This window comes from Drosophila novamexicana, unplaced genomic scaffold (genome assembly GCF_003285875.2).
Source record: "Drosophila novamexicana strain 15010-1031.04,08,12 unplaced genomic scaffold, DnovRS2.1 tig00004554-arrow-pilon, whole genome shotgun sequence".
Lineage (NCBI taxonomy): Eukaryota > Metazoa > Arthropoda > Insecta > Diptera > Drosophilidae > Drosophila > Drosophila novamexicana.
The window spans coordinates 2,241,499-2,260,521 of NW_020825051.1; the positions used below are offsets into that span (position 1 = coordinate 2,241,499).

General features: G+C 41.1%; 3 protein-coding genes across 3 annotated transcripts; all 3 read right to left on the minus strand.

The window, feature by feature from the left end:
* Positions 1-1,815: 1,815 nt before the first annotated feature.
* On the minus strand, positions 1,816-5,987 carry LOC115769818 (glycine receptor subunit alpha-4). The gene is made up of 7 exons (XM_030714786.1): positions 5,235-5,987; positions 3,682-3,809; positions 3,209-3,616; positions 2,994-3,152; positions 2,779-2,934; positions 2,335-2,714; positions 1,816-2,268 (listed from the first exon to the last, which is right to left on the minus strand). Exons 1-7 carry the CDS (start codon positions 5,312-5,314, stop codon positions 2,020-2,022), a joined length of 1,560 nt encoding a protein of 519 aa, XP_030570646.1. The 5' UTR covers positions 5,315-5,987; the 3' UTR covers positions 1,816-2,019.
* Positions 5,988-10,409: 4,422 nt separating this feature from the next.
* LOC115769509 (MICOS complex subunit MIC13 homolog QIL1) lies at positions 10,410-11,456 on the minus strand. Its single transcript, XM_030714340.1, has 2 exons — positions 11,152-11,456; positions 10,410-11,083 (listed from the first exon to the last, which is right to left on the minus strand). The coding sequence occupies exons 1-2, from the start codon at positions 11,160-11,162 to the stop codon at positions 10,714-10,716; spliced, it is 381 nt and encodes a 126-aa protein (XP_030570200.1). The 5' UTR covers positions 11,163-11,456; the 3' UTR covers positions 10,410-10,713.
* Positions 11,457-11,918: 462 nt separating this feature from the next.
* LOC115769709 lies at positions 11,919-17,867 on the minus strand. The gene is made up of 7 exons (XM_030714638.1): positions 17,231-17,867; positions 15,512-16,074; positions 15,267-15,447; positions 14,442-15,104; positions 13,619-13,822; positions 13,317-13,549; positions 11,919-13,229 (listed from the first exon to the last, which is right to left on the minus strand). Exons 2-7 carry the CDS (start codon positions 16,005-16,007, stop codon positions 12,844-12,846), a joined length of 2,163 nt encoding a protein of 720 aa, XP_030570498.1. The 5' UTR covers positions 16,008-16,074; positions 17,231-17,867; the 3' UTR covers positions 11,919-12,843.
* Between the last annotated feature and the right edge of the window lie 1,156 nt (positions 17,868-19,023).

Below are 19,023 nucleotides of genomic sequence, written 5' to 3' on the forward strand. Positions count from 1 at the left end.
ATACCCCCTCTCCTCGTGCTTGCCTTTAGCCAGAACGCACCCGCAGCTCAATTGATTGTCACTTGAGAGCAGCAGCAATTGATTGACGTCATGTCTTTTGATTTCCCAAGTGTGAACTGCCACAAACTAAAAAGAAGGACACTGAAAACAATACCATATAATGCCGAAGACTGTCAAGCTATGTCATTTCTATTCTTAGCGAGAGAATAAGACGCAAAAACGCTGCATTCTATTGTCATTATATTTAATGCAAGCTGCGATGTGATGTCTACACAATATCATTTTAAATATAAGCTTTTAATATATGCTCATTAAAATTTCATATGGCTCTTCAGGAGCACCTGAATTCTTGAAAATCGCACAGAAGGGCGTTAAATGCGTGAGGTAACCGTGTGATTGAGATAGATATGCCCTTCTCTAGCTCTCTATCTGTCCCTCTATACCTCTCTCTATCTCTTTTCCTTTTCCCTCGCTCTCTTTCCTCTTTTTTAAACATAAACCTTTCTATGCGATTTTCTAGAACCATTTTACAAACTTTATGGGACATAAAAATAGCATTGTGTATGACTAAAATTATTTGAAAATTGTAATTGTACTTTAAAAACGATTTATTAATAATTTGCTATTAATTCATAGCGTAATTGCAAATGCAGACAAATGTCAAATCATTTTTGGCATCAATTTACATGGCAATTGAATGCAACGAATTCCCGTTTAGATTGCATAGTCACATGTGCGTAATTTGATTGTAATGTTAAACTGATAAACTGATGCAATTTTCAGATACAAATCAACGACCAACTGTTGCTCGCTGCGATTTTCCTTTTTTTGCTGCAATTCGCTCGATGAGCGCGCAAATTCAATAAATTATGCTTCAATTTACGAGCTAGTGCAATGGGCCAGCGCAGGGTCGCGAATAATACGAAAGAAATTGCAATGAAAAGCGGATAAGAATGGGGCATAAAAAGAGAATATATCAAAAGAAGTATCATACAATATAAAAAAAAAATATATATATATATATATATGTATATATAATTAAATTTTATATTGCAACTTAAGCCTCTTAGCAGCCAAATGCAAATGTTTGCCTCACTTGCATAAAAACTGAGTGGCACAAGGAATTTCACTTTTCCGAAAGCAAACAGAATCTGTTAATGCTTGCCAAGTCATGAATATATGTAGATATATAAATATAGGGCATTAACACGCTATTGTAAATGTTAAATTTTCCCCTAATTGCATTTGCATATTTTGATTATATTTAGGGAAACGAAAGTGCCAAATGCATCGAGCTTAGATACACAGATTCGTGAGGATGGGCGGGCGAATGCCTGGGTGGAGGTTTCTTGGATGCAGTGAACCGAAGTAAAGCAGGAAATTTGAATGCAACGGATATGAACGTTAAGCGGGAAGCAACTCCGATTGAAGGAATGCTATGCTAATTGTTGCGTATTCGAATTAATTAAGCTGATTAGCTTCGCTTATATGTGGCTTAATTGGTGAGCCAAATCGCAAAATTTCTGCTAATTGGCAATAAATGGCTAATTATTATATACTAATTAGTTTAATTGCAACGTTTGCGTTCGGTTTGTTCTGCACATGCAAAAAGCGCCTCCTGACGGCTTCCATAGCCAAGCTGTCGCAGCAACATCGCCATCTGGTGCTGTGTTGCAGAAAGTCGTGCGCTAACAGCTGTATGCTTTACAGTCTGTTAACTAACAGCTGGTGAATTTTATTCAGCTCGCACTTGGCCACACTTACCGCATAGCGCAATATTTAAAAGTCTGATATCTGATTTTGCACTTAAAGTATTTATTGAATGTATTTATAAGATATGCGTGACATTTGTACAACTATGACTATGAGATGATGTAACTTACAATTAATTAATACATATTACAATAAGCGTAATATTAAGAGAAAACAAACACAAGCGACAAGAAATCACATGTATGGCAACAATTTGGTGCGTTCGTTAATAGTTCACATATATAATTGTGTGCAGTTCGCTTAAGCCTAAAAACAATAGACGAATATCCAGTAAAGCGCATTAAAGGCCAAGAACATGCCGGGAAATAACAGACGCGAACGTCTGTCAATCCACATGGCGATCTCTTGTGGCGTCATGGTTGTAAATGTTGGTGCATCTTTCTCCTTGTCCTTATCCTTATCCTTATCAATGTCCACAACGTGATCGTTGTTTGACCGCGCGCTGCACACCGAAACATTATCAGCGCACTCAGTGCGTATGATGGGCAGGTTGGGCTGTAAGGAATCAAAGGATATAAATATAAACATCCAGGCAACTCCTTAATGTCTGCATTGACTTACATGAACTGTTAGATAATTGTTAAAGGCGGGATTGACAGTGCCATTACCATTGCGCACACTCTCCGTGCTGGATACAATGTTGTCCAGGCTGGAGCAGGAGCGTGCTCTGGAATCGTTGCTCAAACTGCCGCCAATCTGACGGCGCGAGGGACGCGGCGTTAATGTGGATTTTATAATATATTTGCTGTTGACCTTCTTCAGCTCAATATTCTCCTTGCGTCGCCATATCGTATTGACAAAGGCAAACTCCACCAGGCTGCCGAAGATGAAGAAGGTGCAGCCAATGAACCACACCTCCGATACCTTAATATAGCTGACCTTCGGCAGCGTTTTGCTCTGTGATGAGGATAGCGTTATAAAGGACAACATGGTGCTGGTGCCTAAAGAGAAGAGAAGAAGTGCTAGCTTAATAATCTCAGCGATTACTTAGATTAATTAGCTTACCCAGCATAATCCGCGGCGGTGAGGCATCAGCCTGCAGCCAGAAGGACACCCATGATATGGCCACAATCATCATGGAGGGCAGATAGTAATCCAACAGATAGAAACCAATCTCGCGCTGCAAATTGACCGTGTAGCTGAGCGAACTATAGTTGCCCTCTATAAAAAAAGGAGTATTTTATAAGATTTATAAAAGGATTCACTGTCAGATTACTTACGGAATGCACCATGTCGCATATTGACCTCATCTGAGAGCACAATGGATGTGTTGTGCCAATACTGGCCTAAGTTATACTCGGTGAGCCGCATTTCGGGATCGAAGGATATGGGCGCGCGATCCTCCCACTCCAGCAATAAATCTGAAGTGTTGTACATCCCTAAAAGAGAATCCCCATTATTATATGCGACCAATAGGAAACTGTGGACAACCTACAGCTCTCCAGCACCGTGGAGCAGTATTGCTGATCGAAGGGAAACTTCTTGAAGTTCATCCAGCAGTAGAGCGAGGCCTGTATTCGCGTGGAGATGATCACGTTGCCATCGCGTGATATGGATGTGAGCACGTCCTTCTCGTCAGTGCCCAATATGCTCGACTCTCGCTCGTTGGCAAAGAATATGTGCGGCAGCCAGAGGCGTTCGCTGAGATGTTTCTGGCCCAAAATCGTTTCACGTCGCTCCGGCGCAAACTCCTTGTAAGCTAGTCGCTTGTCCTGGAAGCTGAGCTGCAGCAGTGCGTGCATCTTGAACTGCAACAGATCCGAGTTGAGATTCTGCAGCAAGTACACATAGATGCGCATCTTCACCACAATGGGCAGACGCTTTGAAGTCTCCTTGTCGTATTCTGTGAAGAATAATCGGATTAGAAACTCGGCCAGTGACCTGCTAGGATTATGCTCCGTCACTTGCCTATGGGTCGTTCCAGACGATCGTAACGACAGACATGCGTCATCCTTTGTATCAGTTCCGTGTACTGCAAACTGTCCGCGTTGGCCAGCGTTGGGCAGTTCTCGTCCACGTTGCTGTCATTTGCGGCGCTAGAAGATGGTCAGAATGAAGTGAGTGAACCCCTTGAGTCAGACTAACGTTGCGTATGAGCAATGCGAATAATGTTTGGGTCAATTAATTAATTGCATTTGATTGCAGTTCATTTATATTTAAATGCAACTGGCCAAAAATGCAATTGGCTTTGCGTTTATGAGATAAGTAAAAACAGCTCCAATTTCAATAGGCTATACAAATATTATAAGTATTTACATTTTTTAATGGCAAGTGTTAAGTGTTATTCCAATGGAAGGGGCGGGGGTGGACGCAAGCCATTGGGCAGCTGTGCAAGCTCATTTGAAGCTAAGTCTCTGGGATATTTGCCTACTTTGCTCTATTATTAATATTGTTATTGTTTAGAGTTTATTGTTGTTGTTGTTGTTGTTACACAAGCCAACACTAATTCAATTATTGCACTTGGCCTGATCCCTAACCAGAAAATCCATAAATAAACTCCAGTAGCTCGTTTATTTCTGGTTTGCTTTTAAATATTTACCTATTGACATTGCATTTAATGGCAGATAATAATTTTCCATGAGCTCTCTCCCTCTCTCGCTCTAACCTTATGCACATGAGACCCGAAAGTCGGCTTGAATTAATTAAAATTTGTAGCACCTTCGAATTATGGAAATATTTGCTTTATAGCGTCGGCGGCATATATAAATAACGGCAAATTTATGGCGGCAGTGCGTATACGTAATGCCAGCTCATTTTCACCATAATATTAATATCTATGTTATTTCGATGCTGATTGTCATTTTACTTAATTTATCAACTGTTGGCACATCTTCTATCGGAATAATTGTTCATATTAAAATTGATAACCAGCTGAAATTCCCAGACATCTTTTGACTTTATCATATTACAGAACAAGGAAATGTGTTCTTTACAACAAACTGCAGCAATTTCTTATCATTTTTATCAGTTGTGTAACACTGTCATTCAAAATGTAAACATTTGTATAAATAAAAAAAAGTCAACCATATTGTGGAAATTTTCACTTTTAACTGAAGATCAACAAGAAGAACAAGAAAACAAAGTTCAAATATTCAAAGCAAAACAAAGAACTCCCAAATAATTAGTGTGGCAACAAAGAATAAACGAACAAAGAAATGCCAAGACGAAAAAATCAATTAGTTATTTTTGGCCAAACTCCGTAAATTTGTTTGTTTTTTTTTTTTTGTATCTGACAAATGGAAACATATCAATGCTATTTAGTTTTATCAGTCGCAATTGCTTCGTGCTCTTCACCTCAGTCTATTTGTAAATTTAGAAAGAAATTAAAATTACTATCAGCATTGCCTAGTGCAAGAGAGCGGAAATATGACAAATAAATATAAAAAGGCAGAGATTCTCTAGCTACTTCCTAACTTTAAAATTCCTGAGACATTAGTTAAAAACAATTTAGCTGCACTTACCCAACAATCGTTTGTATATTTCTGCATATAATTGTTATTAAAAATACTTTTGTAAAGTGCACAAAATACAGATGCTTCATTTTGTCGAAATTGCTTAAAGTTTTCAAATATTGTTACCTCACTTTTATTGAGCACTTATTGTGTATTATTTGACTTAATTAATTTCGATTTGCTTAATGCTCATGTTTTGTTGAACACTCGAACACTTGTTCTGTCGCCGGCTCGATTTACACACGATCTTTTATCCTCGCTTCACTTCACAACATTCACTTCGACGATCTCGAATTGCATATAAATAATATTGATAATAATAATAATAAATAAATAATTTAATTGATTGGTTCTGGCAATTTTCTAATGCCGACGAGGACGTGGACCTGTTGCTTGTCGTTGCCGCTTTGAGCTCGCGTCGCGTTTGCGCCTCGCAGAAATACCTGACTGCCACCAGGTCGCTGCGCTGCGCCGCTGCCGCCGCTGCCGCTGCCGAAGTTGTTGTCGTCGACTGCGAAGCCTCTCAAAGAGCACTGAGCCGAACGCTGAGCAGCTGCGGGGGAAGCTAGCGAAATTTTTCTGTAAGTAGTTGCCGCAGTCGCAGTTGCCCAAAATGTACGTTCGCTTGTGCTGATAAGCCAAACAGTCAGCCAACCAGCCAGCCAGACAACAACAACAACAACAACAACAATAATCACAACAAGAACAACGCACAGCTCGGTTCGATGTGTTGTCGGCTTGTGAAGGTGTTCTCGGTGCTGCGGTGTTAGCTGTCGAACAGCGTAAAGGCGACAGCGCAGGGTCGCCGGAGATCGTCTCACTTTTAAACTGGCCACAGCATCAGTAGCTGCAGCAGCAGCAAAAGCCACAACAGCACGACTAGCAGATACCCTATAGTAATCAAGAGTTGTATTTATAAATATTCCAGCGCACATATTCCATATCATAGTTATTCAGGGCAGCCAGAACAAAGGAAGTTCTTAGTGGTTCGTTTCACGGTTTGAACCAGAGTTGATTTTCCTTTTGGTTCAAACTCTGATTTGTGAATCACTTAATTTTGCCCGTTTGTGCTGAATATATGGCTTACTGTACATACATATGTTCGTAAACAAGAAGCGGGCTAGATTTGATCAGGGTTCGATATGTGCAATAATTGAGGCTAAAGCTAATTATGCTTTGTAGCTGGATATTCTTCAGTACTTACACAATATACCAAGGCATAATTTTAGTTTTTTTTTTTTGCGGTCAACTCACTTGGGTCATGTCAAGAAATGAAAGAGAATTCAGACTTAGATCTGGTTCAGTTCAAAGCCGGTTTTAGGCACATTCTGTAGTGTTTCATTTTGAACAACTTATTTTTAGAACTCAAACTCTCCAATCTCTGACTAAGTATTTACAAATTTTGTATGCAGCCGAGCTAGGTCCTGCCCCCCATTTCACACACACTCAACCGTTTGGCATTATTACACCACTAACACACATTCTAGAGGGTATTATTTCAAATGGCACATATAATAACTAAAGCAATTTGTGTATATACGATATCGGAAGCATTACATAAGTGTGTGTTGGAATATAAAGCAAACCGGTATCTCCGAGTCTTGGAAATGCGTTCTAGTCAACGCAAATAAATAGTAGAAATCGTAATTAATGCACATCAACAATTATGAATGTGCAAATTGATGCAGCATTTCTTAGTTGCAGCATTAGCATATTAAGCCATATTATTTGGAGGAGTGGGGCGGCAAATGGGGATGGATTTGTAGTGTGTGTGTGTGTGTGTGTGTGTGTGTTTGTGGCAATACGACATCGGATTGTAATTAAGCGATTGGCGATTGGGTGCTTCAGTTTGTAATATTTGCCCAAGGCACACGCTTTGCTGTTGCTTAAACAAATGCACGAACGCACATGATTTGAGCAAATTAATTATTGAATGTAGCATATAAATTAATTATATAAGTTGTCGTTGTTGTTGTCGTTGTTGTTGCCTGTCTGCCTGCGATTGGCAGTTCAACAAACTTTTGGCAAACTGTTTAATTCTTATCAGCAGCTTACAATTATTGAAGAACAATCATTGTTTATGCGGTTTTGTTGGTTGAACAAACCTTTTTGCATACGATGCTGCTGCCGGCTTATGCTTAGAGGTCGCCCTCTTAACGCTATTGTTTGGCAATTTAATAAGCAGCAACAACATCAACAATCAGCAAAAGCCGCTACGTGACATAGAGAAATATTTGTGTGACAATAATTGAATATCACAAATGGCCAATAACAAAATGAGTTAATAACATTACGTTCATTGTTGCTATGGATGCGACAGTAGCTGAAAGCACACTGATCATGATCGTGTCTGCTGTGTTGTTTGTTTAATTGATTTTTTTGTTTGCATAGACATTGAATGCTTAAATCGAAATTATAAATCGAACTTTAATTAAATGCAAGACCTGACAACAGCTACAATATAAAGGGTATAGAGCTGGGCAGCAGTATTATATATACATATATACATATAATATACACTTTATAGCTCTTTTCCCATGAATGTGCTTTCTTAGTTTGGCCCCAACACGACGCACGTCAATTAGATAACAGATTTTTGAAACTGACAAATGCTTTACTTTAACCTAAAGGAGACTTAAAACACATAATTTAAATATCATAAACTTAAGCTTATAAACCGCACGAACAGCGGAAGATGTCTTTAGTTTCTACAAATAATGCCCAAATAATATAGGACTATAATCTGTTAAATCTGTCGTAAGACCCCGTTAGTTATCATAGTGCAATTTTCTGCAAAAATCGTAGATTAATTATTTATGCAGTTGGAAACTTCATATTGAACTTTGAATCTGCGTCAATTTATTTGTTGACCAAGTCAACGTATATATTTTGTTTATCAGTGCTTTAATTAAACTAAACAAGAAAGCATTTTTAATTATTGTGCGCCAAATAAACAAATAAACACGATCTTCTCTTATTTCTTATATAGTCAGACACTTTCTTGTGTCGTCACGCGCGGCGGCGTATGCGCAATGTCGAAAAGAAATTTGCTTATCACTGACAGTGTGTGCGCGTGCGTGTGTGTGTGTGTGTGTGTGGGTGTGTGGGTGTGTGTGTCAGGTGTGTGTATGCTCATACAACATTTGCTCTCCTTGCGGCCTCTAGATCGTTGTAGGTCTCTGAGGTGTTGCTTGTTGTGTCTGCCTTGGGGAGGGGCGGCACAACATGGCGTATACATGTTTTCGCCCATTTAGAGGTTAAGCGTTTATTTATTTGCATTTTTTTTTTTGTTTTTTATATGGTGTGTTTGCCGTTTTTTATGGGTCGCCGAAAATGTGATTTTATATTTGCTTTCAACTGGCTGGCAAATATTGACCATTTGCACTTACCAAAACAAATTTAATTATTAACAAGTTGAAATGAAAATTCGTTATATTATAAAACACGTGATATAATTCGATTCATATCGAGTCTTTTGTACTTTTGCCGCCAGCATTACCACAGCAGCAGCCGCTGTACCAAGATCTAGATCTTGACATTATCTTTGCCATAGCATGACTCATGGCTAACCAGGGAGCAGGGCCTGATCCGGGGGTGGTGTGAGTAGTAAATTTTTATCTGCTGCCTGTCAGCGAGACGAGAGTTGACAACTTTGTGGCCGACAGTTACTTGTGTTTGGTGCCGCTTAACTGGGCCAATAAACAAGCAAGAAAATAAAACACAAAAACGTTTTATTAATTAAAAAGTGCTTGTGTGCCGAGTAAATAGTTGTAGGCAGCAGCGCGAGAATATAGGCAAATATCATAAATAGACATGACAAATACTCTAAATTAAAAAAAATCAAAATTCATATTTTGCCCCCGTCCAAAGATAATCAGAGCCCGAACTCAAGTGGCTGGCTGCGACCATTGCTAAAATTAAAACCGTGACAGTTACATCAAACTGCAGCAATTGTCCTAAACAGGGGTTTTTTTATCGCCCGGCTGGTGTATTTTTGGAGGCACTCAAGTGCTCCACTATTAGGGATACGACTGGCAGAGCTGGCTGTTATCAGTGCGCGGCACACGTTTACCTCCAGGTGACGTCTGTTCCGTATATAGTACGCTTTGTTAGCTTTGTTTTATTTGCCCAATGAGCCGTACAAAGCCATGTTTAATGTCTGATATTTAGACATACGCGGCGTATGCGTAATATCTACTTTACAGTAAACCAAATCACAACGGAAGCCCGACTGCCACTGTAATTGGACGTAATCTGGAAATGCCAGCCGGCCGACAACCTTCACTCTCTACGGCTTAATCAATGACTCAGTCGGTCAATATCTGATGCGCCGAGATGAGTGACGTTTGTCAGCGAAACGCTCCGTGCACAGCCTGCCCCAATATTCTTCATTGTTTATCAGCAACGAGCTGCTCCGCGAAGCTTGTTTGACAACAATATACAACATATTATTATAGTGATTGACAATGTGGAGCATTGCTTGCACTCTTAACAGCAAATACATTGGACTATAAAGTAGGGAATTAGATGCTGCTCATAATTTATAGTTAACTATAAATAATATTAATAATGTAAAGGGAGTCTGTCAATAGAGTGGTGGGAGGGGCGGAAGACTGCGTCCGAGATGATCTATTGTGCCTGTGCAGCCCTAACAGATGCTCGACTTCTTTGTTGAAGGGGAGCAAGACTCTTGCTTAAAGTGGCCTGATCTGACTTGGGCAGATAACATCTTTGCCCACAAGCTTCTTTCTATCTTTAATAAGGACTAAACATTCAATTTAATGCTTGCCCATAATTGTCATTTATAGGTGTTATCTCATTGCTTTGGTTATCTATTAAAATATATTTAAAGAATGAATAATTTATATTAATTAAATGTGATATCTCTGAGTCAATCTTTGGCATTTGATATCGTCTGGGGATCACCCATAAGGCTATAAGACAGCCTGCTTCACTCACGTATTGCTCACCGGAGCGTCTGCCCAGCTACCATCTTTTTACCTTCGTCATCATGGTTTGTCTATTTGTTAGCCAAATATTAGATTTCTTTATAATAAATTAAAAGCAATGACTTGTTTTTTAACTGTCGCGACTCTTTAAATAATACAAGTTTATCACGCTGAGAACTCGTTAAGATTTACAATTGAGAATTTTCGTACATTAGCATCTACAAAATTGTAATAGTTGCGATCGCATTGGTTTATTTTAAATTAAATAATGCCTAATAAGTTCTCTAGGCGGCTTTCACGCTTAAGACATAATATTGTTTATTGCTATAATAGAAGAACGAGCGCGATCCGCTTAAGTATTCCACACAAAAAAAGAGGTAAATAAGTATTTTTGACATCTTCAACCCTGCGCAGAGCTACTCGACAATTGTCTTGGGGGTGAAATGGTATATAAACATAGTATTCAATAGACTAGCTATGAACTAACACATGAAAACAGCCTTCTACTGAATAGATAGATAAGCAGAGCATCTATTGGACTACTTGTTCGCCGTTTCCGTCGCCGGTTTCTCGCTGCTGGCGCTTATCGCGGGTGCCTTGGCAAATTCCTCAATTGTGTCTTTCACCTTCTTGAGGCCTCGGCCCGCATAGCAGGGCAGCATGTGGATAAACCGAAAGGAGCTCTTGACGCCCTCGTTGTAGTAGTGTTTGGCCAGGAAGCGCATCTCGCCCACCCTTGGCAGTTCGGGCACGTCGAAGGGAAGTTGCTCTCTTGCCTGCTGCACATAGGGAGTCAGCTGTGTCTTCACATTTTTGTATAGCTTATCCGTTTCATCCGTGCTGCCCCAGACGCCAGCCTGGCGGGTGTAGTAGACAGCGCCAGCGACTACACCGCAGCGCACCAAAAGTCTAACATGGATCAATGGGTAAGCTTTAAGGTTACGTAATTTGCTGAAAGCCAATGTGCTGTAACTTACCCAACTACCATTTTATTTCGTTTGCTTATTTGCTACGGAAGGGGAAGCGTGTTAGGTAGAATGTTTTCCAAACTTGGGCAAGTCTGGTCGTAGATCGTCAATTGCTATTAAACTAAAAATTCCGCAGAATTGTGTGTATGGCGTGGACAACAACAATTGTGATGCGAGCTAACATTGCGCTTGCTCTGGCAAGCTATGTTAAATAACAGAATGGCTCCACACCAAACGAAACGCTGCTCCACAGAAACAAATTAATAAAATATACACTAAACACACTAAACGAAAGAAAGTCCCGTTTACATTCTGTAAATTTGAAAAATTTGATTGATAAAATATTTGAAGTAATTTTCAAGTCTCTCAATTTTAACACACACATATAATTCCTTTTATTAATATAAATATTGTTTGCATTTCTAATGAATGTGAATCTCTCATGCAATAAACAGTTAATATAAAACTCGTTGCACATCAATAGTGAGTACATATAACATTTTGGATTGTTTTTGTTTTGTTTTTGTTTTTGTTTTTGTTTTTGTTTTGTTTTTGTTTTTGTTTTTTTTTTTCTGATATTTTCATAAGTACAAATTCCTTCATATTTCTTTCAGTGTCAATGCCTGACTGCACTAAATTTTTGGTTTACATTTTTGTTTAACACATTTATAAGAAACATGGATTAAGAAACATTTGTTTGCGTTCGATTTTGATTTCGATTTATAAATTAACACTCAGATATAAAATACATATTTATGTGTGTATAAGTATTATGTAAAGTATATACTTTACATTATTGTTATATACGATTATCAATAATTACGTTGGTAGAAATTGCTGCAAACCTTCTGTGAAAATATTTGATATATTACTCTGATAAACTTCAGTAAACCAAAGTTGGCTGATATTCGGATTTTCTGATATTTTTCGCTTTTAAATGTTTAAGTTGTGGAACACTTGAAACATAATTTTGTTGATTTGTTATTTTCGTTGCACTCTGTGCTTTATCAATAATTATAATTTCTTATTGCTTTTCATTGTATTTGAACAGAAATTGACATTTTTTCAGAACTTTTAGCGCACAATTCACAAATAGAACATAAATTTACGAACATCAGTCTTCGCTTGTAAGCTGATTGTAATATTACATATAATATAGTTACTTATATACAATTTCAAATTGAATTCTTAAGCATTTGTTTTCTTCTGGCTTAGACAGAGGAAACAGGATACAGCCGGAATCGGGTTCGGAGCGCTTAATCATTAAAAGCTCGTTCATATCCATAGAATGCATTTCAACATATAACAATGTTATATTCGATTTTCTTTTTGTAGTTACATTAACAATTCAACAGCGGGACGACTACAATTTGAAACACATAAATAGTTAATTTGTAATACATCGATTAGTGCCTAGGGCAACACAGATAACGATTCATAGTTAACGATTTTTCAAATAGATTTGATTCGCGAAAGTGAAAGGAAGGGTATTTCGATATCGTATTTCTACACTTAACTTAAATTCAAATTCGGTGTACCAATTTTTGCAGGCTTATCAAAAAATCTCTGTATTTCCCAACATTATAATAGATCCGTGCTAAAGTAACTGTCATTGTCAATACTGTCAATACACCACCTTATCAATACACACAACACACACACACGCGCACGCACACACATTTATATTATCTCGGTCAATATTTAAGTTTCATGTGGGTTTTTCTCAAGCTCTACGATTGACTGTGTTATCGGAGGTCCGTCCTCTATATCTATCGAGTTCTCGCGCTCCGTTATGTCCGGCATCTTGAGCGAAAAGCTGCTCAGCTTGCGCTCCGCGGAGCCCAACGAGCTCTGCGAGTCGGCCTTTAGCAGGGTCGAGCGACGCTCATTTATCACCTTCAGCGAGTCGTACATGTGATCATCGCCGCTGGCGGCGCTGCCGGCACGCTCCAGGGAGCGTATATAGAAAACCGAATCATCCCGGTCCTTCGCTATGGCAGGCTTGGGCCGATAGAATTGCCTGGAACTGTTGCTTCTATAGAGTGTCGTCTTCTGCTCCCGTTCCCGCTCCCGCTGCAGTTGCTGCTCTTGTTGTTGTTGTTGTTGTTGCTGTTGTTGCTGCTGTTGCTGTTGCTGTTGCTGTTTCTGCTGCTGCGGCTGATCTGCGCTGCCGCCCAGCGGCAGAAAGTCGGGACGCTGTTTCTTAGGCGGCAGGCTGTGCGTGTGATGCACCAGCTCACTGATCTCGCTGTAGGCCACATTGCACTCGCTGTTGCTGTGGCACTCAATCGCAACACGCTCGTCGATTAGCTCCACACTCTCCTCCGGCACAGCTGGCTCCATGCTTGACTGTCCCGACAGCTGACGCACGGGTGGAGGCGGTTCTGAGCATACCGACAATTGGCTGCTGTAAAGCACACAGTTTGACAATTTGTAAATCATTTGTGCTGTGAATGTGATAATGCGGCACGCTTACCGGAACTCCTTCTCAACTGATGGCGTCGCCGAGGGGCCGGAACTGTAGCGTTTGGGCGAGCGCAATATTGACTTGGGCATCACTTCCGGACTGTGCAGATCCACCTGGATGCGCCGTGAATCAATGCTCGAGGTGCGACTCGCTACCGAAGCACAACGCGCCGTCCAGCGGCCGCTATACGACGAGTCTGACATGGTTGAGTTGCTGAAAATAGGTTGAAAATGCATACAAGTTGGTGGAAAATGTGCTTTGCATTTAAGAAAGCTTTTGTGAAAGCTTTATGCAACTCGCAACTGGTTAGAGCGAGAGATAAACAACAGCTTTTAGCTGAAATAAGGCTTTAATGTGCTTAACAATGAGCTTAGCATGAGCATTTGTATGCATGTCGCTTTTTAAGCTAGTGTCGATAGCCGCGCTCTTAACTTGTGCGAGATGAAGAACAGCTAATTGTAATTGGAGCTGAACTTTCCTGTGCTTTTTTAACTGCAACTTGAAATCTCGTAACCGCACTGAAGACCAATAACAGCATTTAGTTGTTAGTTAAGCTTTTAGTTGAACTAAAGTTTTGATTTTCCTCAAACACTTTTAACAACCTGCAGTGCTTGTTAGCATTAGTATTGTATGTAAGTCGCCCTTTAAGCTAGTATTTGTAACCGCACCTAAGGTCTAAATGAAAGGAGGAAAAGCAGCATCACATTGTCAGTTTGGCTTTGAGCTGAACTAAAGCTTTCATGTGCTTTCAGAAGTTTTCAAAATTATTAACTATTATGCAGTGGTGGTAAGCATGTACAGCTTTAAGCTCAGTGTTGGGAACCGCACTTACCGCCTGTGTCCCAGCGGGCTGCAACGATCCCGATCACGGGCAGCTGCCGCCGCCGCCGCTGCGGCCTCCTCATGCTCGATGGGTCGCTGACGTGCCAGCACGTGACGTTTGGCTGTATCGGAGCGTTTGTTGCGCTCAGCGCGCTTTTCGCCGCCAGCAGAGCCGTGAGTTGAGCCTGCGCCTATGCCGGCATCAAAGGACGAGGCTTGCCAGTAAACGCGGCTCGCTGCCGGCGGCTGCAGCAAAGTGCATGCGGCATACTCCCTGGTAGCGCGCTGTATCAAACTGGATGAGTTGCTGATGAGGCGTGCATTCGAGCCGCCGGAGCCGAAACCGCCGCCGCCACTGCCGCCGCCGGGGGCGGTAGCTGTGCGCGTTTGACGCACGCGCCGGACGCTGCTGCTCGAGGTGGACGTTTGTTGTTTGCGTTGTTTGTGTTGGTGATGGCGATGATGGTGATGCCGTTTACAGCACAGTTGTTGTTGTTGTTGTTGTTGTTGTTGTAGAAGTTCCAGCGGCATTTTGGGATGCGGCAAGAACAGATTGGAGTGATTAGTGTCGATGCAGGCGGTTGGATGAGCGTTTGCATGGATGGTAGACAGATTGGGCACGGAACCAGTGAAGGTGAGACGGCGCAGCTGTGGCGAGAAGCGTGTGGATGCGCTAATGGCAGATGCAAAGCAGTCATGAGAAAGATAATGCATGAGAGCGTCAGAGAGAGAGAAAGAGACAGCATGAGGCAGCCAATATTTCATATACAAATTTACAGAGTATGTGATGCTTATGTGGATTCAGTGTGCTCTAATTAGGACATAGCAAAAGTACCTGAGTGACTTGGAGAAGTTGATGAGCTCCGCGGTGAGGGCCTCGCGATCAAAAGGCTGCGCCTGCTGCTGACCGGCGCCAGCCGCACCAGCCACCGCCTGCAGCTGCTGATGTGGATCGCCGGGTGATGAGCGGAAGACGCCAAAATGCTGATCCCAGCGCGTCGTCTGATACTGAGCACCTGTACAGAACGGGAGCAGCAGTGAGCAAAGGCGACCCCCTCCAATGCCAAGTCTATGACTTACCCATGCCACGGCGCTGCGAGGCGGAGCTGCCTTGATTGCTGCGCGCTGTCGTTTTGTTGCAGCTGCCGCCGCCAGCACGTAGACGCGCCGGCACCACCTTGGCTGCAGAGTCGCGTGCCTCGAAGGTCATCACACAGGAGGCGACCACAATGAAGCCGCCGAAACCCATGACAATGGGTCCCACATATGCGAAATTGTTCAAATGGAAGCCCTTCAGATCGTTCTTGACACGCACCGTAACATTGCCACGCAGCTCGGAGCCCATGGACAGATGATCCGCATAGTAGCCCAGCGTGGCCATGCCAGCGCCCACCATCATGAGGGCCAGGCCCAATATTAGCGCCCGGCACGCGTGCCACAAGCATTTCGAGGACATCTTGCCGCGCACCACCTGCACATTCCATGTGGCACCGGAGGCCGGATGTGCCCGTCGCAGATTGCCCACCGAGTGCTTGCGCCGTGTGGTGCCAACACCACCGCTGCGACGTGACGGCATTACAACCACATTGACGTCTCGCTCTGCGGTGTATTTATAGCCAACGAGCTGCTCATCAACGGATGTGCTGCAGGACAAACAAAAGGCACCATTAGAAAGCCAGGCAACTGTCTCTGAATGGGACAATCAGTTCTTTGTTGTCAAAGGACACGACATAAAAGACTGCAAGTTATCTTATAAAAAGTCAAGGCGAGTATGGAAAATGTTTATAGTTATATTTAATATTTAAATTTTAACTTGATTATAATTAAAGCCTTAAGAGAACGATATGAAAGACGACAGGAGATCTATGAGAATGGTTTATTTGGAAAAATTAGCTAAAGCTTAAAGATAATATTAATTATTATATTACGATTACATATCTTAGCTTTCTACTCACATAAAAAAATACTTGAGCTAAACTTAGTTCAAGTATAAGAACAATTCATAATTTTCTTCAAGTTGGCAGACTTTGACTTTATATAAAGTTAATATAGCTTAAGTTAACATACTAGACCTAAACTACAAGTTTTCTGTTTACAAGTTAAAGTGCTCGAATAGTGAATGATCGACTAGAAGATACCCTTTAAGTTTTTCCTGACTTGACTTGCAGCTGTTCTACGAGAGCCCAGATGAGCAGGGTGATACAGTTGGATGTTTTGGCACTTTTTATGGGCATTAATACCTTAACTTAAACAATTACTAATTAGAATACTCGCTGCCAGCCAAAATGCTGACGACCCTAGACCCAGGACAGCTACCAATAAGTAACAATAGTTGTTAAGAGCTCGCCACATCCACCTGTTGTTTGTGTCTTGCATGGGAAGGTCATCTGTGCGTGACTCGGGGCTGTTAAGACAGCGCCCAGTTCAAGTAGCCGCTGCGGCTGGGTGTGTGTATGCACACACAGAACTAATTGTGCACACAACAATCCTCAACAACAGCAAGAGGAACAACAATGTCAGTGGCAAGTGTAGCTGCAGCAGCCACTTGTGGGGGAGAGCACCCCACACACGGCGAACAATTAGCACAAATCCCAACTGGAGGCGGGAGGCGAGCTGAAGGATCTGATAACAAGAGCTTTTCAGGTGTGCAGACACCTGCAAATTAAAGGAGACGTGTGAGTAGCGCCTAGAACCAGTGCCAAGTTTTTCCAGACACACGTTCTTTTATATAACAATCATTTGAGAATAATTAACACACACACACACACACACGCACAGCATGCATAATTAATTACGTACGCTTCTCAGATTAAGTTGATCCTTAATGTTCTCAGGCTGGCTTTAAAGGTTTTTCCAATTGATTTTCATTATTTTTGGCCTTTGTTCGCGCTCTCTTGAGTTATCCGTAATGTTCGATTTTTTTTCGTTTTTTGTTCGCTTTGGCTTTTGTTTGACCTAAAACAACTATTCTTTTCACGTTTATGTATATAAGTATGTATGTAAGTGTGTAGGTATGTGTAGATGTGTGTGTGTGTATACTTAGGTATTCATTAGAACGCTTCAATTCTCCTGTGCGTGGTGGCTGCTTTATCTTGATTGTCAAAAAAAAACTGGCCAATATCCTTATTGTTTTATTCTTAGCACGTTACTCAGGTTGTGTATGTATATTATAAGGAAAACTTAAAATTTTTTCATTCAGCCGAGACGTTTTCCGCACTTTAAGCTAGTTGCAGCAATTTATTCTAGCACTCGATTATAACTCTGTCAAGGCTGAAGGACGTCTGCACCCGACCAGCATCCAAGCGTTTCTGATAACACAACAGCCACAACAGTAGCAGATGGAGAGATTGGTATAAAGAGAGCGCACGCTGAGAAAGAGAGAGCAAGCTGAGCATTGGCATAAAACTGTTTAATGCTGCAGGTGGCGCCATCTCTGGTTGACTACGCGCTGTTATACTATTATACGTATAAGTGTTCTTGTCGAACATACAAGTTGCCTCTGTATAACAGAGTAAGTATACTGCGTAAAGGACTTATTTAAAATAGTCCATTATAAATAACGAACTATTTAGCAAAATATGTGTCGTTTATATATTATTGCAGGAAATTTAATTTTAAAATTCAACTGAAGAAGGTACTGAAGAAAGAAATCTGTCATTTTGCATAGCTTCGAAGGTTAGACCTGGCTCTAAAGAGCTATAATTTAAGATAGAGAGAAAGAGAGGGAGATAGAGTGCATTTGAGAATGCCAAATAATGAAAAATCAGAAAAACAATTAAAAATTAAGTCTAATGAATCTCAAAAACTTCAAGAACAATCCCCCTAAAATGCACTGCTTTACCAAATTTATGCCTAACTTTCTCACCACACAACCCCTAACAAATTCGGAGTAAATGAACTCAACACGCGCGGCAAATTCAACAAACTTAACGAAAGCAACGTTGGCCGCTCCGCATTACCCCGAGCAAGAGCCGAAGCTCGGTTAACGAGACAGAGATTTCGCAGCTTTGACGAGTTCGGCAAGTCAACAACAATTCAAATTCAACAATCCACTGATTTGGCTGCCTTCAGATGGACAGTCATAAACGAAGTGTAACGGCGTGTTGACGTTTTACCCAAAAGGCGCACCCGGCTGAACGTGTCTGGCGTATTCGCGAATCTCGTCGAGGCGCATGTAGATGGCCAAACTTGCGTGTAAGACACAACGTGAAGTCGCAACTATTTAGATTTCATATTCAAAAAAGTTTGGCTCTGATTGTGTGTGTGTGTGTGTGTGTGGTCTCCATTGCAAAGGAAATGCTAATTTTTTGTGCATGCCATGAAATTGTAATAAAACAACAAAAATAATAATAACAAATTCTGGCTGTGAAGTGAAACTAGTTTAGATGCGTTCTGTGCCAAGTTAGACAAAATAAATATTTATGCCAAGTTCGGGACAAAATTTAGCCAAAGCTGAAAGCGCTTTAAGAAAATCACAAAGAATCGAAATAAAAACAAAAAATAAATAAAATAAATAAACTGGGCCTAGCTCATAAATGGGATTTGCTGTCGCGGTTTTATGCCCTCAAGAAAAGTTCGCGGACCCCCTGCGA